The 25,000-nt window shown below is 42.8% G+C and overlaps 1 protein-coding gene and 1 long non-coding RNA gene across 2 annotated transcripts in view; both read right to left on the bottom strand.

Annotated features, from left to right (window-relative positions):
• Window positions 1-3,195: 3,195 nt before the first annotated feature.
• On the bottom strand, window positions 3,196-5,057 carry LOC123746897 (innexin unc-9). The gene has a single exon (XM_045728755.2). The coding sequence runs from the start codon at window positions 4,907-4,909 to the stop codon at window positions 3,470-3,472; it is 1,440 nt and encodes a 479-aa protein (XP_045584711.1). The 5' UTR covers window positions 4,910-5,057; the 3' UTR covers window positions 3,196-3,469.
• Window positions 5,058-5,744: 687 nt separating this feature from the next.
• Window positions 5,745-25,000, bottom strand: part of LOC138359855 (uncharacterized) — a 50,388-nt gene continuing 31,132 nt past the window's right edge. The window contains exon 4 of the long non-coding RNA XR_011226085.1: window positions 5,745-5,880. This is a non-coding gene — a long non-coding RNA (uncharacterized lncRNA). The remainder of the gene's footprint in view (window positions 5,881-25,000) is intronic.

The raw sequence follows: 25,000 nt of genomic DNA, 5'->3' as shown, positions 1-25,000 counted from the left end.
GGTATGCGGATCAATCCGCGGATACCCACTAATCCATGGATACTAGTCCTCTTGTAAAGAACTATGGGTAACGTCGCCCTGACACGGATATCCGCCAATTATCGTGTTAGTTAGATAGGGATTGTAAGGTAATAATCCCCGACGAAGGATATCTAACCCAATCTGCATATTCTAGTGTGTTTTGGAATATCCTGAATCGCATGAATACTCACGCCCAATCATCAGATAATTTATATAGACGACAACAGCGAGAGACAGAGAGAGAAAAAATAAAATCCGTTTATCTGGATGTCACCAGCTGATCGAAGTGCAGCAAGAGTTAGCCAGTAAATGAACCGGATATTTGGCCAGTTAAAGAACCAGGTGTTGGATATGTTGTCAAAATGTCCATCAAAATCGGTAGACAAAGACAAACATATTAACCTGAAACGGAAGATATTAACTCATTTAACATCTCCGTGGACACGACCCGTGAGTGAAGACAGTTATAAACGTATAATCAGGACTCAATTATAGCACAATATAACCAAGTCGGGAAAACAGAGGGAAGATAGAGTGAATAGCAAAGAGTAGATTTAATGTGTGTGGCGAATGAGACGAGTAAGATAACAGGTGCTGACTCATTGATCCAATTCACAGGAACAGCTAACTCGTCTTCTCAATACACAGGAACAGGCTCTCAACACTTCCATAAATCTGATCTCTTTTGAGAGAAAAGAGAAAGAGAGAAAGAGAGAGAGAGAGAGAGAGAGAGAGAGAGAGAGAGAGAGAGAGAGAGAGAGAGAGAGAGAGAGAGAGAGAGAGAGAGAGAGAGAGAGAGAGAAAAGCAGCCCAGTTTGGCATGTTTAAATTTTCTCCACAGATCTCTGAACGAACCCAATATATAATAGCACGTTCGCGAATTGCCAGTAACGGGAGAGGAAAAATGAATCTGAAGTTCACTATAACAGCTTCTTAAAGGCTAGCTGTTGCATCTTCTTCCAAAGATCAATGCCTCATCTACCCCTTCTCCTTCATCTACATGAAAAGCAAGAGTACAATGCCTCTCCGGCACCCACTACAACAATCGTCCCATCAGACCCTTAGATCATTCCCTAAAGGAGTCACAAGGTTGCCCTAGACGCTATGTATTCACTTCTCTCTCGTCGCTCTTCCCAAGTTACTTTGAGCCTGCTTGATCCTGTGTCAAGAAGAGAACATAGAAAGATCCTGTTATCTCGCCAGGGACAAGGGGGGTAGAGAAAAGTTATCCTGGCCGTGACTGGCCAGGATAACCTTTCCTGGTCAGGTTATCCGGCCGACTGATAACTGATGACTGAGGCCATGACCCCGCCACGGCCTCAATCATCGTCATAGGCTTCACATGAAGGTTTATTTCGACTACTTCCAGAGAGGGAAGAAGTGTTTGCTTTAAAGAGCGTCCCAGCTGGTGACAGGTTCGCTGTCTGGAAGGTGAGATCCGTCGGCCAGACAGCAAGGGACGGCAGACAGACGGGTAAGGTATAGTGCTGAAGCATGCCAGATAGACAGACACAACTGGCCGTTTCCCATCTGGGCCCCAAACCAATCGTTTTGTTTTGATCGATCGTTTCTAAGATCGCTAAGGTTGTCCTGTGCCTCATCTTCGAGCGCCCTTCTCCTCAGATGCTACACCTGCAGCAGTAGCCGCTCTGACCGCCCTCCTAAACACAGACACCGTCAGTAAAAGTGGGAACGGTAACAACACAAGAGACAAGAACCGCATTCTCCTGTAAACATACAAGTTGGAGGGAAAAGAGAACCGAGGATCTCCAATGGTCCGTCCGGATTGGAGAACATTTTGCCAGTCAAACACAAGCCCCTTTTTTTGTCAAGTATCTACGTAATAATAAAGCCAATCACAATCCTGTTTGCTTTAGGAGGAGGAGAACTAAGTGTCATTGGTTGAGACTGAAGCAGGTTAAGACTCGGCTAGCTAAACCTGCTATGATTCGGATGAGATAAATGCTGGCCTGCCTTTGGTCAACATATTGCACGGTGAATGATTTTCAGGAATAAAATAATTTTAGGGGCAGCCAGTGGACAAGCTGGCGTGTGAATGGTGGATAATGTAAGAGCAGCTAAGAAGAACCTGGCTGTGATTGGTAGATGACTTACATATCAATAAGTCAATAGGGAATAGGGAATGTCTGGGCGTGATTGGCTGACGAGTACCAAATGCTTGCCCAATGGGAGTTCTGTTACACTCGCTGCTGCCGGGGGGGGGGGGGGGGGTACATAAGGCCATATATACGTGAGTGTTTTTATATCTCTCTGGCAGTCAACACTCGAACATCATACAGGTCCGCTGTTGTGCAGCAACAAGTGATCAAAAGAGCTCCTTTCTTCTGTTATTTTTTAGATTGTTTAGCTAATCTATGTGCAGGCACGGAACTACGATCCTAGGAAGACATTTTGACATAGCAACACCAGTTTTATAAAACATATTCCGAGCTAATAAAGCGAAGCCTTGTGTTTCTGAGCTAACACTGCCTTTATTCCCGGTCCACACGTACTTAAAGCAAACGCATCATACTAGGAAGCGTGGGAGCTTCGGCCTCACACACATGAGGCTCGTGGTTCGAGTCTCCTACAGCCCAGGTGAATGAAATGGGAAGGCATAATACTAGGCTTTTCCCGCCTATTACATAGCCAGTGGATATTGGTCCCAAACTGGCAGCAAATATTCTCTGATAAGCATTCTGATTGGTGAATTTTCAGAGACGTCATAATATTATGACCTCAACAACAACAAAATATTAATTTTCGTATTATAAAACAATTTCCCAAACTGAAGGGAATGATTGGCTGGATAGATTCATTGACTTTTGCTCGAAATTAAGAGCGCTTCTAGTAAGAAAATATTTGTAACGAAAACTTGCAGTAAATACAGCGGGGAGCATGAGTTAGGTCACGCTGCTCCTCATCCAAAAGGAGCAGTTTGGGTTGTGATATGTGTGGTCACGTTGTGGAAATTTAGCCAGACAGAATGTTGCGCACTAGAACTGGGTAAATCAACCTATTATAGGCAGAGTTTAAAGGGGACACAATGAAAAAGGTTGCCTACCATGCTGCTTCTCTCTCTCTCTTTTTTAATCCAACCCCGCAACAAAATTAAGACGTCTATTACAATACATTGCAAGGGGCAGGCAGTGGGCCATGCGCCCTTGGGCACCGTGTACCCATGGGTAGCGTGTACCCGTGGGCACCGTGCGCCCTTGGGTACCGTGTACCCGTGGGTACCGTGTACAGGATCGGGCAGTGAGATGCTCCACCGAACAAGGTGTTTGGGGGCAGTTGGAGATCCATGCACTATTAGGTACCACACATGGGAGCAGGTGGTTACCCTTGCACCACTGAGTACCATGTACAGGATAAAGTGGCGACCCATTCACCACTGAATACCATGTACGGGGGCGCAGTTGAGGCTCTAGGCACAGGAAGTGGAGCGTTACCTGATTTTACCCCGTATCCTAGGGTAGCTGGAGTATGCGGGGGTGGCCAGGTCTTGGTGGTTCCACATGTACCCAGGGTACGGTGCAGGCGTGCCCGGAAGGAAGTGCTTCCCGTAGAAGCCGTAAGCACTTGTGGGCGTGGGCGTGACGGTGGAAGGCCCCGGCGGAGGGTACGGCCCGCAGGAGAAGATGGGCGGCCGCTGATTTAAATAAGCCTCAGGATCCCCGCCATCTTGCTGCGCCCTCTCCATCCCTTCATAAAACTCCCAAAGGCGCTCGGTCAGGACGGTGAGGATCGTTCCCCCGTGGTTCATTTCTATCAGCCGGAGAACCAAGCACCCATCCCAACCTAGGTACTGCACCGCCATCTTGCGGGCGTTGTTGTATAGGTCCTCCTTACCCACCCGCCTCGTCCGCCACAGGTAGTAGTGGACGAAGGCGATCCGAGAGCAAGTGAAGGTGCGCCAGACCCAGATCAGAGCACTGTAGATGGTCACGGGCAAGAGAATGGCAAAGAAAAACCAGATGAAGGAGAAGATCTTCTCATTGAAGAGATTGATAGGCAGGACACACTGGCAAGTGTAAGTCCGCAGAGAGCCCTGCTGGGCGGCCAAGACCTGACACAGCGTCTGTAAGGGGAAACGGGGAGACGTCCACCATTCCTTCTTGTTGATGAGCTTCTCCACCACTTCGATGCCGTGGAAGAGATAGCCCTTGCCCAGGAAGACCGTCAGCAGGAAGTACTGCATCAGGATGTTGAACACGTACATGATCTTAACGACCATGTAGAGCACGAAGAGCGAGGAGGACGGGTTCCCGCCGCAAGCCAGATTGCAATCAAACTTACAGACGGTTCCTGGACAACACTTTGAGACGCCCATCAGCGTGTTAAACTGGTCCAGGAACTCGGCAATAAGGGCGTCGCGGTCTGGGTGGCCGGGTGTGTACTGAGAGATCACCGACACCTTCTTCAGCAGGCGACCGACTTTAATGCCAGAATTTTTAGCCGTCGAATTCCAGATGGCAAAAGGGACATAGAATAATCCCGCCTCGACCAAGAGGATGATTGGCGCCCACTGGTAATAGTTGACCTTAATACGCTCCCCCTTGATGGCTGTCGACCCCCCTTCGTCATCAAAATTAACGGAATGTACTCTGGTAACCTGTTCCCGCGCGTTCTCATCGACGGGGATGATGTAGTATGTACTCGCTGTCCAGCAGTACGAGTTGACGTATCTGGCCTGAGGCTCGGTGAAGTAGGTCGGGGTGAAGCACTCGATGGGGTCGCCAGCGAACTGCTTCGTCACTAAAGGCAACGACAGGCAGATGAGGATGAGGATGGTGTACTTGCGGTTGAGCTTGTCCACCCCGTCGTCGATGGGGACGTTGCCACCGATGAGGTAGTTACTGAAGTGTAGCAAGAACGACATTGTCATTCAAGCGTGAGCCCACGGCAAGTGGTGGAGGGGCGGGCGGACGGACGCACGACCCCGGAGTGCGTCGATAGCGAAGAAAACAGACAGATCCTCTCCTGCGACGGCTGACGCAGTGCTGACTTCAGCACACCGGGCGACGGAACGCCCAACTCCTCTGAAGAGTCTGGTGAAGAAGCGACTCCCTTAAGCAGTTAGTCTCTAGATCAAACAATTTCTGCCTCCGTCAGCGTCCCTGGCACCTACAACACAACACAACACGACGACAGATCAACACCAGCCAGACAACATCTCCGCAGAGCTGGAGACAAAACTCGGTCAAGAGAACTCTTATACCTCGACTTACGACGTTAATCCAGCGAAGATCGCTGATATCAGGAAGCAACGTCTTGTGTGTGTAGATGACCACCAATAACAACCCAAAATCACTAACCAAACTAATTTCAAATTCACGCAAAATCTTAACTTTAAACCCAACTCTTCAGTAACATTTCAGCGGTAATATTTCTTAAATAATATATATCAGGAGAAAGAGTAAACTAAAATAAAGTATAGATATAACAAATAACAATATAAATATTATGACGACTCATCTGAACGGAACGCATGTTAAGTAGAAAATTCACATGAATCAAATATTTACCAGAAATGCATTTAGTAGTACATAGTGTCATGTCTGGTAGAGTGGAGTACACAGTCTGACAGAACAAGGTACAAAGTCTGGTAGAACAAGGTACAAAATCTGGTACTAAATCAAGAGGTGCAATTAGTCATGAGAAGAGTGAGTCCTGTATGGATAGATAAACTGCGCTCTGGTGCCGACGACAGCAGACTGAAGCAGCTTTAGCCGTGTCTCAGCGGAATGGAGTTGCCTGGTAGATTAAAGTAGGATCCGGCAGGCTGAGGTAGACTCGGGTAGATTGTAGTAAACCAGTGTTCGTCCTGCTTGTTGTAGCATGCAGAAGCGCCGCAATCTGGGGAACCAGGAAATACGACATATAAGACAATAATCATATTGAAATATTTCGATAATAATTAAGAAATTATTATTAACATTAACTAATACGACACAAACATCACATAGCTCAAGTGAGACACAATATTAATTTTGTATCAGTAAAAACTAGATTAAATACTTAGTAATATATTTTTAAAGAATTTAGTCGTCCTAAATACAGGTATGGGTTTAAATTAGGAATTATTTTTAAGAATTGATTATACTCTTGATATGGTGGTGTTAGGCCTGGTGTTAAGGCCTATCTCTATAAATGGGAACATTAAAAGATTATAAATTTGTAAACATTTTAATTTCAAGCATTATTACTGTGGAAAGAAATGGGATTGGGATTATAATGATATTGAACTGGAGCATAATGGATCGTGCGGGTAGCTCACAATTAACTGGAGTTCGATTCCCGGGCAGTACTGAGACGACTGGGCACCTTTCGTTACACCTAATGCCACTGCTCACCTAGCTGGAAATAAGTACCTGGGAGTCAATCAACTGTTTTAGGTCGTATCCTGGAGGAAGATCAGACGCTGAATGAATAAAGATTAGGAAGCTTTGAAGGGCCTGAAATAGGGCCTGCACCACGCAGTTTGACAGGCGTGGTGCCTGAAATATTACATATTACAGACTATCTGTAATAGTAGTAGGCATTCTGCAGTCTTGGAAGACTATGGAGTTGCGCTCTGGTTGTCGAGGCGGGAGTGGCCTCTCCAGGGCGCTAAGCCTGGGTAGGTTGATATGGAGGAGATGCTGTTACCCATGCAGCAGGTCCTCCCTCTCTCAACGATGCTGAAATTGTCCAATGGAAAGTCAAACGCCAATATGCTTGGTTCCAGCGCCGTCGCAGGAGCTGCCAGAACGAGGATGAAGTTAACAAAGAACTGCCTTAGGGGTTCCCCAACTAAAGGCAGTTGAAGCTCCAATAACCGGCTGTCATAAATGTATTCATTCCATACACCGTTGTATGAGGCACTCATACATTTTTGCAATCTCGTTCTCAAGGCCCAATGTATGTTTCCAAATGTTCTAAGTTGACAGGAACCTGACATTAGTTTTTCTCATGCATGATGCATGGACCAACACTCCTTGATGGCGACCCCACCGAACACCTTCTTAAGTGGTGTTATAGCGATATCTTCCGGAGGAAATATTCTGGATCCCCTCTGCAGGCTTATCGATCCCCCCCCCCCTCCCCCCCTTAGTGTAGGATTATGACGTAATGTTCTGACGTCATGGCCGCCATTATCACACCACCAGTGACGTCATAAATATTGATTTACAACACACTGATATTTTCGCGTTATAACGAGGACAGTCAAGTGTGAATTGTCAGGACATGGGTCTCTTATATTTACATATTTACATAAAAGAGCAACGTTATATTTGCGCTTTAATAACGTAAGCTTTGTGATCTCAATCTCCGTGACGTTGCGAAGTGAACGTAAACTGAATGATAATAAAATATTGATATTTTCTTACTTTTTAGGAGCTCAGAGTAACTGAACTCGGGGAAAACACCAAGAGATGCTTCACACAGACCGACCAACGTCGCCAGTGACGCAGAGATACGTGCACTCATCGACGTGCATCGCTAGAGAGGCAAAAGCCAGCGCACGTACTAAACGTACAGAGACGCAGATACAAACGCGCGCAACGACGTACACAGTGACAATATCAGTGACAAACAAGTCATGTCAGCATCATGTCATTTTGTCAAGGTTGTCAAGGTTGACATGCTAAAGACGAAACTACGAAGAGATGAGAGAGAGAGAGAGAGAGAGAGAGAGAGAGAGAGAGAGAGAGAGAGAGAGAGAGAGAGAGAGAGAGAGAGAGAGAGAGAGAGAGAGAGAGAGAGAGAGAGTCCCCCATAAGAATATCGTGAAATATATTATTCAGAGACCGACCAGATATGACGATCTACTTCGCCTGAACTTATAAGAAGGCAACAAACGAGTTTGTCACTAAAAGGAGAACAGTGAAAGGGACAGGAGGAAACTTTGTGGTTTAAACGAAGAACGTAAGGAAGAAAAGCATTGACGTTCTTGTGAAAATCTACATCAACAACAAAATGGCAGTTCTTCATGCTGCCTGTGGAGGTTATCTTGAGGTTATCTTGAGAGGATTTCGGGGGCTTAGCGTCCCCGCGGCCCGGTCCTCGACCAGGCCTCCTTTTTGTTACAAACCTCCAGGAAGCAGCCCGTAGCAGCTGTCTAACTCCCAGGTACCTATTTACTGCTAGGTAACAGGGGGAGCAAGGTGAAAGAAGCTCTGCCCATTTGTTTCCGCCTCCACCGGGGATCGAACACGGAACCTCAGGACAACGAATCCGAAGCGCTGTCCACTCAGCTGTCAGGCCCCTTAGCTGGAGGTCTATGGCTCTTGGAGAAAATGTAATTTTGACAACTGTCTAATAATATTAAGCACTTATAGGTAAGTAGCCGGGGAGCCGGCTGGCCGAGCGGACAGCACGCGGTACTTGTGATCCTGGGTTCGATCCCCGGCGCCGGAAGAAACAATGGGCAGAGCTTCTTTCACCCTATGCCCCTGTTACCTAGCAGTAAACTAGGTACCTGGGTGTTAGTCAGCTGTCACGGGCTGCTTCCTGGGGGTGGAGGCCTGGTCGAGGACCGGGCCGCGGGGACACTAAAAAAACCCCGAAATCATCTCAAGATAACCTCAAGAAGTACTGATGAGAAATTATTAATAAGTAAGCACCAATATTTAAGAACTGATTTAAATGGCCGATTATCCCAGTTATTGCTATTCGGCCATCGTTCCCTTATCCGGCCATGGTTTTCTCATCCAATCATATCCACCTGGCAATCAACAAGTCATCCGATCATCTCACACTCACTCGTCCGGCCTACACCCGCTTATCCGGCCATGACTACCCCCCATCCGGCCATCACTCAACAGACCAGCATTTGTTCACTTATCCGGCCATCACCCACTCATCTGGCTATTGCACACCCAACTCATACGGCTCAGGACTCAGAAGGGGATGATTGCACGCCCATCAGAAGAGAAATTAAAGGCTCGCGTGGGATAAGAAGGAGTAGCATAGAAGGAGAAGGAGGAGGACAAGGAAGAGGGGGGGGAGAAATACGAGATGGAGAAGGAGAAATTGGAGGAAAATAAGTGGATATGGAGGAAGATGATGATAAATAATAGTAGAAAGGGAAATATGAGGAAGATATGTATGAGACAAGTAAGAGGAGGAGGTATTCGCCTCATTGATATCATTAGTGTCACTTTTATTAAATTTTCGTCACTACTATTACAGCGGTTTTTACACTATTACAGCTGTTTTACTAACGTTACAGCTGCACAGGTCCTGTTACAGTCGTGTTGTTACTGTGTAAACAAGTGATACAAATTGTGTTGATAAAAGTACAGCTATTTTGTGTGTGTATGTGAGGAGGTCGGTGGACTAGGAGGGTTGAGGGGGGGGGGGTTGAGTACTTTCACTGGTCTATCACAACGGGCGTGACCATAAACGATCATTATGTCTCAGCGTGGTGTCCCTCTATCGTATTGGGTTGGGGAGGGAGGGAGATACACATTTACTAAAGTCACCCATAAAATTCCTAAAGTTTTCTCTAAAACCACATTTTCAACTTGATCATTTTCTTCTTATGTAACTGGCCTGGAGAAGTTTGAGAGAATGTCAGCCAATTTAGTGCTATACTCTTTTATCTATAGACACACTTGATATATATATGTACGGCATAAAGATCCTTTACTTCCTTCCGGTGAAAAATTCCTTGCATATTTAATGAGCCGAAATTCATGAATTATCGGAAAAGTCATAAGTGGCAACTCACGCGAGACAACTGCCACTCACAGACTATGAATTGACGCCACAACCGACCGGATTTTTTTATCTTTTTTTGCGGGAACTGTTTTTGTTTTTGCGGGAACTGTGTGGTGTAAACAAATTTTGGCGGGAACTGTGCTTTTGTTTATGGCGGGAACTGCAGCCACACCTAAATTTGCCTACATCTTTATTTCATATTAGTTATTGTTTTATTAGGCCGTATTTTTTGCCCTTATGAACGGTATAGTGACAGTTATTTTCTGATATGGAAAGAGTTTTTGGCTCAATCGTATAGTGGCCTCTTTTCATCATATTTGTTACCTATTAAAATACATTATTTTCAGTACTAATATATATATAATATACACTGGACATATATGTATGCATGCATGTGTGTGTGTGTGTGTGTGTGTGTGTGTGTGTGTGTGTGTGTGGTCCCTTCCCCTCGGAGAAGAAAGCGTACTGCATCCAGGGTAACCTTGCGGATCTCCTACGTAAGGGTGTATATCAAAGTGCAGCCAGCGTTAGCTTGCCCCAACAAACAACAAGAATAACAACTTTCACCCGTAGGAGTGTGTGTGTGTCGTGAAAAATATAAGCATAACAATTTACAAGTTCGACATGAACAACGTTGACAAATACAATAACATGAACACTGGCGATAATGTTCGCAAATACAATATTAATGCTGTGTTAAAATAGGCATAAAAAACTACGAATAAAATGGAAAAATACAATAATAATAACAACAGCCTGTATGCTCATAGATTAGGACTATAGATGTATCCCAACCAATGTCTCTACAACCCCTTATAACCTAACCTAACATTCCATATCTCTGCCTTTCATCCCTCACCCCCTTCTACCCACACCAATCTCCCCACCTTCCCAACACCCCCTTCTCGCCATGAGCATTACCTCCCCTCCTCTCCCCAATCCTCCCCAACCTCTCTACAGTTAAAAATCCACACCTCCCTTCCCACAACCCAACTCACAACCCTCATTCCCTTATCCTCATTCCTTCCTCCTGTCCTGTTTTCCCCCATTCCTACTTCCACCTACTCCTCATCTCCACACAGCCCTCACCCCCATTGCCCCCCTACCACCAGCCCTCACCCCCAGTGCCCCCAACCCACAGCCAGGCACACATCAAGGCCCCCCCCCCCCCGCCACCGATCTACCCAGGCCAGCCTGCCTTCCGACGTTATTGGAACATTAACTCGAATTCAATAAAGCAGAGTCGAGAAGCAAGAAGCGAAAGGTGCTGGATGCCCGCTTCTAATAAACAATCAAATGATCGTTCAAGCGTCTTTCCCGAGTCGTTGACGCGAGTGGTCGTTAGCGAGGTTTTCTTGACGCGAGTGGTCGTTAATGAGTGCTAGTTGAAGTGATTGGCCGTTATAACGAGGGCTCTCTTACGCGAATGGTCGTTATAACGAGGGCTCTTTTTACGCGAGTGGTCGTTAATAAGTGGTTGAAGTGATTGAACATAAACGAGCTGCCATTGTCGCAATAGCTCGCTATAACTAGGGAGTATTGACATCAGTGGTTGTAAATCATCGTTTGCTGATGCGACTGTTTTTTAACAAAGGGTTGTGGGCACAAGTGGTCGTTAAAGTGAGTGCTTGTTGAATTGAGGTTTGTTGAATTGGATGTTCGTTAAACTGAGTGTTCGATGTATTTGGTGTTCGTTAAATTGAGAGTTCGTTGAATTGGGTGTTCGTTAAATTGATAGTTCGTTGTATTGTGGGTTCGTTAAATTGAGAGTTCGTTGTATTGTGGGTTCGTTAAATTGAGAGTTCGTTGATTTGGGTATTCGTTCAATTGAGTGTTCAATGTATTTGGTGTTCGTTAAATTGAGAGTTCGTTGTATTGTGGGTTCGTTAAATTGAGAGTTCGTTGTATTGTGGGTTCGTTAAATTGAGAGTTCGTTGTATTGGGTGTTCGTTAAACTGAGCGTTCGTTGTATTGGGTATTCATTAAATTGGGTTGTCATTAAACTGCATGGTCGAAAATAAGCAGCTGTTCAAGCGAATGGTTATAAACTCGTGGTAGTTAATGTGGCTACCAAACAACTTGTCCCCTAAAACAGCACATCACATTTTGCTGTAAAAGTCCCTAGCGACATGTTATAGCCCCGCTCCTGTGCCAAGTAATTACACTACGGGCTCACCATAGCCCGTGCTACTTGGACTTTTCGTTCTGAGTAGCTAAATCTAAAACAATAACAACATCATTCATATATATGTCTAACCACAGTCCTATAAACTTGATCAAGTCCAACTGACCAGCTGGTTGGTCAAGTCTTACTCGTACACTTGATCAAGTCTAAACGTGTATAATAGATCAAGTATTACTTTACACTGGCTAAGGCTCCCATTGTTGTATTTCAGCACAAACACTATAATCTATTGTTGTTTAAAAGTCTTTTCCTCCTTTTGGGTACTAATGCATTAGTTCTAAGAATTACATTAGTTTAAGCACATTAGCTACAACCACATTACAACATACTAGAATCACTATTTTATCTAAGTTACCGGTACACTGGATACGAGACAGAGGGGGGATATGATCACGACATATAAGATACTTAGTGGGGAAACAAACAAGGTTGACAAACAGATGAAGATGAATGACAGGGATATAAAAAAAGAGAGTGTTCAACGAGAGAGTACGAAATAAGTACAATGAGGTATCTGCACACACACACACACACACACACACACACACACACACACACACACACACACACACACACACACACACACACACACACACACACAGGGGAGAGAGAGAGAGGTCAGGAAGCAAGGCTTATGTAATACTATTTACTCCGATCTGGCAAGTTTCGGTCCCATTTATCACTGGAGCTGTCACCTGGGGGGACCCCTCGCCATCATGGATGACCTCCGCTGTTACGTGGAATGGTTGCAGGAGTGCAGAATTGTTGCAAGCTGTGCAATATTGCAAGCAAGAAGGGGCGGTACGCGGTCCAACCCCAAGCTTCCGGCGTGGGGGCCATCTGCATTGTTGGTTGATTGTACCTCTTCCCCTTTCCTTCCACTACGATTGTACCTCTTCCCCCTTCCTTCCACTACGATTGTACCTCTTCGCCCTTCCTTCCACTACGATTGTACCTCTTCCCCCTTCCTTCCACTACGATTGTACCTCTTCCCCCTTCCTTCCACTACGATTGTACCTCTTCCCCCTTCCTTCCACTACGATTGTACCTCTTCGCCCTTCCTTCCACTACGATTGTACCTCTTCCCCCTTCCTTCCACTACGATTGTACCTCTTCCTTCTTCCTTTACACTGCGACTAATCCATCTTGTCGTGGCCATCTTGTCGTGTCTCCAATGGGGTTCTCTAGTAGTCGTTTTCCTTATAAATAAGAATTCCTTGTCGTTATCTCTGAAGTCACGTTCACTCTCGTTACCTTCAGTTACATAGTGATGCCTCTAACAACGCAATTTAAAGCCTTTCGTTAACCACAGAGTTATTCGTTATTTAAGGCGATTGATGATCTTCGATTATCTGCACCGATAATCTTACGTTATCCTGGTTATATATTGTTAAATTATATAGTGATATTATTGCGTTAATTATATCGTGGTTTTATTTAGTTATTTACAACATGCTGGCGTGTTGAATGTGATATATGATACAGTACTTGTGTTATACAATGGGCTCGAACTGGCGTCGTTCGTGGAGTTCCCCAAGTACATGCAAGGTCTCAATCTCGTCTTTATTAGTGTGTTAATGACAGTTTTCAAATATTCTTTATCTCCAAGTGCTTTTCTTATGGGATATGTTCTTCTGTTCTTATGTCCCTACCAGTACTGAGTTATTGAAAAGTCTCCCCCTGACATAAGGGGATTTTTTCCCCACTTTGGAACTTTATGCGAATTATTTCCCCACCATCGAATTTTTTTTACTAGCTAACTTTTATTCTATTACCCTATTTCCCTACCACCCTGTTTTTGGGTGGTATAATTCCATATTGTGTGTTCCCATTTCCTGAGGTTGAGTACAATGTACTCAACCTCAGGAAATGTTGTTGAGTACGATGTTGAGTACAATGTACTCAACCAAAGTCCCTAAACAAATAGATCTTCCGTCCATCTTTGAATATTTATCCCCACGGAAGGGAGGCGGGGACTATCAGTTACTGGACTTGAGGGGAATTTTCCCTGCCACCACAGCCTGATATTGTCTCCAGCTTCTTGGGAAATGGGGAAAATGAGAGAGGTGCTGGGGTAAAAAAAAGTGTTGATAGGGGAAAAGTCTCTAATGTTGTTGGAGAATTTTGGCTATTTTATTTGTAGGAATTTGATATATTATCCAATGTTATCAACCGGGTTCTTTACTTGTAAGTCTTTTCATGTAGCTTTTTTTGTACTTAATGTTGTATGTTGTTATTTTCTTGCACTGTTGTTGTTATTGTTGTTGTTGTTGTTATTGTTGTGGCTGCTGCTCCTGCTGATGCAGCTGCTCCTGCTGGTTGCAATTTCAGCTTCCAGGTCTAAAAAAGCGAAACGCTCTCAAGGGGAAACAAATTTAGGGTAAACGGGAAATTTCAAATAATTTAAAAAAACGTAAAAAGTACCTAAAATAATATGAAAATTAATATATTCCGTCACGGTAACTTGCCTTCGCTGCCTCCTCGATGTCGCTGAAATGTCCTAATTTTGACTGGGGGAAAAAATCTCACGCTACTCAAGAAATTTTCTTGAGTAGCGAGCAAATTCTTGAGGGAATTTTCTTGATTTTTGGAAAGCAAGAAACTTGCTTTTCAAAAATTGCCCTCACTTCATGGTTTATTAAGTGTCATTATATATATATGTATATAATCAGGGAATATTCCTGATTATATATAATCTAGGATATTCCCTGATTATATTCCCTGATATTCAGGGATTTATATTCCCTGATATTCAGGGTTGGTTCAGGGAATATCCCTGAACCAACTCAAAGATAAATGAACCTAGATTATCAACTCTCCTGCATTCAACACTATAGGGTTTTCTCCCCCTTTACTATGTGATGAATGGGGTCGTTGTCTAGACCGTAATTGCTCTAACATAGGCGACTCTTAATGTTACTCTGAGGAAAAGGTGAATTATGTTTCCGCAATCAGCAGAGACTAATTACACACACACACACGCGTGCGCACACATGCGTGCGCACACACAAACACACACACATACGTGAAGATTTTGTCTTACAAGAAGGGGTCTGAGAAGAGCTTCAGCTATAACAATGATATTCTTAAGTAACCCTTATACCTCAAATATCTTTCAATTTCAATATCAATTTCAATTTCGCTTCTAAATGCCCATTATTATGAAATGAATGCGTCCCTATAGAGCTAAATGAACAGCTTCCACAGGAGCAGCTGGTTAATGAACACTGCAAGAACAAGGGGCTAATACAGAGGTACGCAACTGGCTTCTGTAAGGATGCGTTTCTTAATTAAAATGAATCGATTTTCGATATTTATGAAGGGGTAGAAATGCCGGTTGGTTTCTGTTCGTATGGTGAGAGGGAAGAATATTCCCGTTGGTTATCTATTAAGCAGGAAGGGATATTTCAGGTACTGAGGCAGGGATAATCCTGGTACTAAGGCAGGGATAATCCTGGTACTGAGACAAGGATATTTCAGGTACTGAAGGAGGTATAATCCAGGTATTGAAGGATGTGATAGTCATGGTACTGAGGGAGGTATAATCCAGGTATTGAAGGATGTGATAGTCATGGTACTGAGGGAGGTATAATCCTGGCATTGAAGGATGTGATAGTCATGGTACTAAGGGAGGTACAATCCTGGTATTGAAGGATGTGGTAATCCTGGTATTAAGGCAGGGATAATCCTGGTATTGAGGCAGGGATAATCCTGGTATTAAGGCAGGGGTAATTCTGGCATTGAGGCAGAGATAATCCTGGCATTGAGGCAGGGATAATCCTGGTATTGAGGCAGGGATAATCCTGGTATTAAGGCAGGGATAATCCTGGTATTGAGGCATGGATAATCCTGGCACTGAGGCAGGGTATTCCTGATATTCAAGGAGAGATACCAGATTATTCCCTGAATTTATCGTAAAGTCTAAAAGACTGACAATAAATACTTGAATATATTTATACAAATATATGTGTCTATAAAATGATAGAATTGATTATAAACTTTAGCGAGTTATCAGTATCAGATGAGTTATATTCCCTTCCCCCGCACCCTCCCGTCTCTCTGCTCTGGAACACTTTCGTAAGTAAGCTATATCTAAACTAATTGAGGGGGGACCTGCTGCATGGGTAACAGCTTCTCCTCCATATCTACCTACCCAGGCTTTACTTCATAGTCTTAGACTGAAGGATGCCTACTTATATTTAAACTAACCCAACCCAGTCAAACCTAACCTAATTTAACCCAGCCTAACCCCACTTGATCTAACCCAGCTTAACCCAACCCAATAGTTGCTATAAGCACCAGCAGCCTATGAGAACCACGGTTCAGTATAGGTCCATTATAAGTGGTCCAGTACAGGAGCATGATTGGATGATCGCTGTAAGTCAATGAAGGGGGGGCATAGTTACTCCCAATTCAGCCAATCAGAACACTCGTTGGCTAGATTGCCATTAGTCGTCTCCTGTCATTTGGAACCAAAATATTCTCTCTTCTCGTTTATAATGAGTTTGATTTACTCCATTATTATTATTATTATTATTCACACAGAAAATCACACTAACGTTATAATACTTCAATGAGAAAATCCTCTGGGGCTGTGAGACGACGCGAACTCGCAACCAAGGAACTGCCAGTCGCATACTCTACCACCACAGACTGGACAAAAGGTATACAACCGGATTTCTACTAAAATCACAGGAAGTTTGGAGGACCCTCCTGAAGTTTGTCCAAGTTTTCACATATGACCCCCTCAAGCACTCAGGTGAAGGACAGAGTAACTTCAGATACACACTGAAAAATCTGTGTATCTGACGTTATTATTATTAACTTCATATTTTATTATTATTATTATTTTTCATTTAGTTGATTTCATTATGTTATAACCAATTAGTAACTCACTGGGATACAATGTTTGTCTATCATGTTTGAGTTCAGATATATTAGAAGCAATTAGTGAATAATGAATAGCCTCGAGGGGCAGGGAAGAGTCCGAGGCAATGAAAATCTAATACAAACTACGCCTATTGACTCAGGCCAGCCATTACCGAGAGGGGAACTGCCTGGTTGAGCGGTGAGGGCGTGAGAAGGGGAGGATTGAGAGGGAGGGAAGGAGGAAGATAAGGTGAGCTTTGAAAGGGTATGAGGGGGTGGCTAGAATGAGGGAAGGAAGGGGGGGGGGGGGTGGCTGAACGGAAGGGTAAGTGGGGGGTGCTTAGGGTAAGGCAGGTGTGTGGGTTCCCTGCAAACCCAATGTAACGGTCCCCTATAATTCCCTTGTTACAGCTTGTAATAAAGTTGTTACATGTTGTTATATCGTTTTTATGATGTATTAGGTCGTTGTTACAAGTGTTAAAACGTGTTTGAAAGTTGTAGAAACGTCGCAGTTGGGGTCGTGTGTTTGGCGGGTTAGGGAGTGAATTAAAGAGGAAACAAGCAAAAGAACGAGGTATATCAACAGTGTTCCCAACCTCCTCCATAATTGACGGCCAGAAGCACACTCCTGTTAACCTGAGAAGGCAAGAGAACGTTTTATAAAACGTTAAAAAAAGTTTATAAAACGTTAACAAACGTTTATAAAACGTTAACAAACGTTTATAAAACGTTAAAAAAACGTTTATAAAAAGTTTCCTCACGCCCGTTCTCTCTCAGCTTTCTACCTCACTAAACCGAACAAAAGACTAACCAAGCACATAGAAGGAAAAAAACAGGAAAAACAAAGTTATAACCATACCAATATTTGATTCAAACTCAAATTGGAAAATACTTTACAAAAATATATATATAAAATGTTTCGTTGTTTTTTTTCACGTTAGCTGACCAGTGGTAATAGGGTTCACCCTGGCAACTGCTGCAGGTGTTCGCGACGAACTATAGATCCTCTTACTGATGCTTTAACACTTCAGGAGATTTGGACGAGAAAGGGAAATAACATATTTTTTTATGCTCCATATTAAAAATAAGCCGAAGTCTTTTTTTGTATACAATAGTAAAAAAAGGATATTTCGTTATCTTTATTTATCTGAATAAAGTTGTTTTTTCTTTTATATAGTTTATTCTTTTCTAATATCGTTTTATTTTTCAGATATATTTAGTAGGAATGAATTTCTTTTCTAAACACAAAAATAAATTCAGCGAACGATGGCGTAGTCTTGCCTGATAAACATATTAGAGTTTGGAATAATATAAGGAAGATAAAGTAGAGATAGGGTTAGTCCTTCTTGTTCCAGGACTAACAGAAGGCACTTGACATTGTACCTCACAAAGAACTTGTACACCAGCTTGAGAGCCAAGTGTGTCAATCCAACAGACTGCTGAGCGAGGTAAGGGACCACTTACAGAAGACCATAGAGCTACAGTGATGTAGAAAGATATATATATATATATATATATATATATATATATATATATATATATATATATATATATATATACACTGTAGCTAATGAGTGAGATAACGAGCGGGGTGCCGCAAGGGCAAGTACTAAGACTCAATGTTAAATTACATTATTATTAACATGGAAATAACCACAGTTATCATTTTTACAACGTTATAAAAACGTAATAATAACGCAACTCCGAAAAAAGTTCGCCGTGGTTCTGTCGAGTTAGCGTACTGGATGACTGGAGTTACCAGTTAGCTAACCACTGCCCAACGGTCACCGTTTGCAACAGTCATGCTGCTGACTGAAATAAATAACAGCATTAAAGCCTGTATAACTATCCAATTTCACTGATGGCTCTGATCACTGGAGCACAGCAACACGCCTCCAGCGCCCGAGATGGTGAGCCCATTGAAACACCTTCAAGAAAATTAGACAAATTAATCTCAGGTGAGTTTAGATTTTAAGTGCAAAGTATTGCAAAAATCAGTCGTATAAGTGAACCTTAATGAGTACATCACACTTAATGTACACGATGCAACTTGATGCAACTTGACGTCAGGTCAAAGTCTTTGAATTTAGAGCGCACACATACAGTGCCGGACCAACCGGGCTGTGGTGGGTATGTGGGCCTGCGGACCGCTCCAAGCAACACCCTAGTGGACCAAACTCTCACAAGTCAGGCCGGGCTTGGGGAGTAGAACAACTCTCAGAACCCCATCAACCAGGTACACTGAGTACATCTCACTGACTACATCTCGCTGAGTACATCCCTGTGAGTACATTTTATTGAGTATATCTAGGGAGTACAACACACACTCAGGTGAGTGCTCTTAGAGAGAGTGAGAGAAGGGAGAGAAACACCTTTCAGCCTCTTGACTGCCAGTTGCCAGGATAAAAGAAATGATGTTGCCGGCACAAACCCAGTGCCACACAAACCCAGTGCCCCACAAACCCAGTGCCACACAAACCCAGTGCCCCACAAACCCAGTGCCACACAAACCCAGTGCCACACAAACCCAGTGCCACACAAACCCAGTGCCACACAAACCCAGTGCCACACAAACCCAGTGGCAGAGGCAGGAGCCGACAAGCCAACACTAACGACTCAGTACTGCTTGCAGGGAACTGAGGACTGCAATGGTCGTTAAGACAGGTGGTTGGCCATGAGTGGTCATTATCAGGCAGCAATGATGGTCTATGTGAGGGAGTGTGGAAGACAGCAGGACTGTGGTAGAGAGTGTGGTGGAGGGGGTGGTGTGGTGACCTTATATCTTGGAATGTTTCTTAGCAAAGTAAACCAATAAAGATTGAATGTATTCATTCTGTTCAGTATCTTATTAACCTAACCAATCTAACTTAATGTAACTAATGAACTTATCCAATCCACCTAACAAACCAATCAACCTAACTTATCTAGTCAAACTAACCACCACAACTAACCAACCCCACACCATGGGTACAAGGTGTTAGTGAAATTTTCGTCATATTCCTTCAAAGAATTCCGCCTTCAAGATTTCCTTTCTTTGTACTTATGTGATTTGATCTCATATCGAGATAAATATATGTATATACATATAACTGAAAATCCACACCCCCCAGAAGGATTCGAACCCAGACAGCCAGAAGCACTATGCACCTTGGCGTACCTGGTACCTTAACAACTAGACCACACGACTGTACAAAAATCTTGGTAGTCGTGAGACTTTTAGTTTTCAGTTGCATATTGGCTTGGGACCCATTCAAGCTTGTACGCATGTATATATATATGTATATGCGAACAAGCCTGAATGGTCCCCAGGACTATATGCGACTGAAAACTCACACCCCAGAAGTGACTCGAACCCATACTGCCAGGAGCAGTATGTAAAAACCAGTTGCGTTGCTCCTGGCCGTATGGGTTCGAGTCACTTCTGGGGTGTGAGTTTTCAGTGTCATATATGTATATATATATATATATATATATATATATATATATATATATATATATATATATATATATATTTATTTACAAACTCGCATAAAGAAATGAGAAAACAATATTCACAAAGTCACAGAGTAACGGGTCGAGTTCATCAAGAAACAAGTAGAAACAAAGGTCTCCGAACCTTCCCGCCACAAACCCTACAAAAGCTCCAAGAATGGAATCTAATACCAGGTGGTGCGTCAATCCTTTTAGGAACCTGCTGTGATTCCCTCTGGCGGCCTCCACTCCCCGCTAGCATGGCCCTGGGACCCTCCTCTCTCTCTCCCTGTGGACTACTCGATCCCCCTTCCTTCTCCAACGTGTTCCTCTCACTCTCTCTCCTTCCATAGTGTTCACTCCAATTCCTCCTCTGGCCCATGGCTTTACTAAAGGCCATATACGTTTAACAATTTTATTATCCTTATTTTATAGCATATTTGAGGCAATTAATAAACGAAAAGATTAAGACATAATATCCATAGACTTAACCAAGCCTTTGATCATATAAATAAAGACTGAATCCTCTCTATGAATACCGATTAGTAGAGTTTAATTTACATGTTTTTGAGAATGTGAAGAACAAGTTGGGACATAACAGAAGTATACCAATTTATGAAAGAGTTGTTAATAAACAACTTAAAATGTAAAATGAAAATAGGGAAAACGGATATAAATAGTTTTTTTTTATATTTAGATAAAATCTGGGGAAAAAATAATTTTCTTATAAAACAGAGATTCGTCGCCCATTGTGCTTAGGTCTTTAGTCTAGGATCCTCTCGGACGTAGGTTCGAACCCTCGTCACGGCCCTTGTGGATTTGTTCGTATTTAGTATGGTTTGTTTGCACATGTGTTCGGAAATGTGTTTGGTCATGTGTTTGATCACAAACCGGAAGGTGTGTTGTGTGTTGTATGGCTACTCCTTCCTCGGTTCCTGTTCGTAGAATGTATAATAATCCAGCCCCGTCCTCTCGAGTTGTCACAACGTCGCAAAAATGATATATTAAATTACCGGAACCAACCGGGACCTCACGAATCGAATACGTATTATCTCGTCTATTTAGCAAGCATTTATGATTTGTAGTATATTATGTCTTAATGATGGGGAGGAATTTGTAGGTCAAAATACGATGTATTATTTGAGAGAATTAGTTGATAATTAGCGTTTAACTGGAAGTAACTTAACTCATTTTAATTTTTCTAATTAAAGTGTTCCTTACTGACCACTAAACAAATATAAAGAGCTTAAAAATATATATAAATGTAATAATTTCCCCTGTAAATTAATGTAAATATAATCTGCATTTTTTGTAAATTATTTAAAGAAAAATAAGTATAACATTCAGGGGTTTTAAAGTTCATGTTCTATGATAATGAAACACTTGTACAATGAGAATTATAATGTAGTATTGCATTGTAAAACTTATGTATATGTGATTTATATTGTATTTTCTTAAATAAAGATAAAACAAGAGCTCAATAGGGGAAAGGACTATTAAGGCATCGCAAATTCCACGAGCTCAAACAACCTTTGACGCGGTTTACCACAAGAATATGAATATAACCGGCCTGTGTACGTGGCAGCCGGCCTGGCCGGCTCTCTCCCTTACAGCCGGATGGAAGACAGGAACCTCACTCACCACTCACAACCTCACCGTTAATATTAGTATCCCTTTGTAACGAGACTCATATTCCCAGGCTTAAAAGACTTTGTTAATACGTTTGCGTCATTTTTTTGCGTCACGACGAAGCCCAATACACCTGCCCAATCCCTCGATTCGCCACTCCGTACAAAATACAACGATTGTGCCCCCCCCCCCGACTTTCTCCTTATAAATTACCTTATTAATATTTCTGATTTTCTGCTTATTTCTAATTATAATTTTAATTTGCTGGATAGTTATAGCTGATCATATTTATGTCATGAGCCCAAAGAGAATTTTTTTTGTTTCAGAGATAATATTTTCATTGTCCTTGCCTGAGTATCGGTTTTGTCACCCGTATGGGGACAAAATCCAACCAAATTTTTTTTTTATCCACCACCATTATTAATCCGCGTTACCTAAACCACCCCCACCTCCGTTACCTACCCCCACCACTACCCTCTGTTACCTATACATATACAACCTCGCTCGTCACGTATTTTCAACTTACAGATACATATGGAACACATATATTTAAGACTTCTAGATGCGTCTACAAACGTCACATTCTCCCAGACTTCAACACATATATATATCTCATAATTCAGGCCAACATACGTTGTCTCTTTCAGATTAACAAATATGTCCACATTCGTCGCATATTCCAGGTGAACCCACACGTCACACTTCAACTGGGCCGCTGGCGGCCGAGGATGGCCGAGGGACGGCCAAGGATAGGCGAGGGCGAGACAGGATAGACCAGGTTACCAGAAGGTCATCCTATCCATTTTTTATTTTCATCTGCCCTTGAACTCGTTGTCTACTTGATAAACAAAAAGTCTAAAACGTTTTAAAAAAAAGTATGCATACCTTTACGTCAGCGCTTCTCTTTTAAAGAAAGCTAACCTAATCTATCTCATCCTAATCTATCCTAACCTAATGAATCTAATGCCTAAAATATTGTGTTTTAATATGGGGTGGTACACGAAGTTTTGTGTGACATCAAAACGACACGTCATGAAATCACTGGTTTTAAGACCCGACTGGTTCAGACTGGGACTGGTTTGAAGACCCGACTGGTTTAGACTGGGACTGGTTTTAAGACCCGATTGGTTCAGACTGGGACTGCTTTGAAGACCCGACTGGTTTAGACTGGGACTGGTTTTAAGACCCGACTGGTTCTCAGGGGCACCCGGGGACCACAGACTTTCTGTAACAAGGAGCGACAAGATAAGACTTATAACAAAGTCTTAAGGGCAGGAGTCGTGTTGGTCGGGATAAACACCCGAACCCTCTATCCTCTGTCACGAATTCCAGATAGACTTTGACTTATGGATAGACACAAATAGACTTGTGGCTATTGGCAGATGATATTCAGACTTTAAGTAGTAGTCAACTTGGGAACTTATTATTTACTTTTAAATTTAATATTTTATATTATTAATACTATTATTATTGTTACACAGAGAAATCACATGATATATTAATGAACAAATCCACAGGAGCATTAATGAGGGTTCGAATCTCCGTCAGGGTTCGAACCTACGTCCTGGATGCTCCCAGACGCGCTCTAATACCATATCGTAGCACTATTATTATTATTATTAATATTATTATTATTAGCTTACTATTTTAATGCCTAAAAATTATATTTAATAAAAACTAAACAAAATTATTCATGCTGTCATATTTTACCTTAATTGTTGCAAAGAATAATTTACCATTTAACATTAACATACAGATAATGGAACGTAAGAGGCTTTGTCTCTCATTGATCCGTCAGCTAAGTACGACGATTTCGGTGAAGACGATGGTTGAGTCATTAGAGAGGTGGTTAGGTGTTCAACTGCTCCTTGACTCTTACAATTGGTCACTCCGCAGACAATACAGCTATTTTTGCGGAATCATAAACGAACGAACATCTGAGTTTACTCAATAACATGTTGAGTGAGATCCGGCTATGAAGGCTGGGAGTGTGAGGGTGGGGGGTGCGGGCTGGGAAGTGGCAGGGGGGTACATGTGGACCAGTGCTGACCGTTTAGTCTTAGAGTGACAGGTTGTCAATTTGCCGACATGCCATGACATGCGGTTGACACGGAGCGGACACGGAGCGGACACGGAGCGGACACGGAGCGGGCATATAGCAGATACGTAGCAGAGTAGTCTGACTGCGAGATGCAAGAAAAATACATCGCTTCTCTACAAAATGTACTGAAATAAGACTTTTCCTGTAATATAAAAACCACAATACAGCGAGCTTCAAATTGTACCGTTTTGGAACAATTGTCGAGCAAGTGAAAACACTGCCTGTTATCAGCCCTACATTCCTAATTAATAAAAATAAATCTTATTTAACAGGTTCGAATCTCGTGTATGCAAGGGGTTCGAATCTCGTGTATGCAAGGGGTTCGAATCTTGTGTATGCAAGGGGTTCGAATTGATGGCTGGCTGGACTACGTGAATTTCCGAGTGTCTTCGAATTGACGTAAAGGCAAGAACACACCAGAGATATTTATTTTCAATTTCTTTTATCATTTTCTGTTTCCGGGACCATGACCAGCTGGGTTTGAGAGAGAGAGAGAGAGAGAGAGAGAGAGAGAGAGAGAGAGAGAGAGAGAGAGAGAGAGAGAGAGAGAGAGAGAGAGAGAGAGAGAGAGAGTGAGAGAGAGATGGAGAAGAGTGGGATTAAGGAATGGTGAGAAGTGATGGGTAGTGATAATGGTCAATACCCTTCACCACCACTTCAGTATATTATCCTTAAATAAGGTCAAGATGTCTTAAGCCACACGAGTGGCCTAGACACCACTTGTAATTCGTTTAATTATTATTAACCAAGCCAAAGGTTTATAAGGAATAAGCGTGATATTCCTAACGATACTGTAAAACTAAGATTTCTTTTCCTACATCCATATATATGACTTCCAACGTCATGTTGATTTTCATTGAAAGTACTTAATCAGATAATCTGTTTTCAATATAATTTTCGTAACATTCTCAATTTTCTTAGGCTGTAGATGCCGGGATTGCTGGAGCTTAGTGTGTAAAAGGCCATCACAGGTCTATTTGTAGGCAAATCCATACCATTTGTACTTGTCCATATTG

The sequence above is a fragment of the Procambarus clarkii genome, chromosome 93 (genome assembly GCF_040958095.1).
Source record: "Procambarus clarkii isolate CNS0578487 chromosome 93, FALCON_Pclarkii_2.0, whole genome shotgun sequence".
NCBI lineage: Eukaryota > Metazoa > Arthropoda > Malacostraca > Decapoda > Cambaridae > Procambarus > Procambarus clarkii.
Note: the sequence above shows the minus strand (reverse complement) of the source record. Positions and strands in the feature narration are given on the sequence as shown.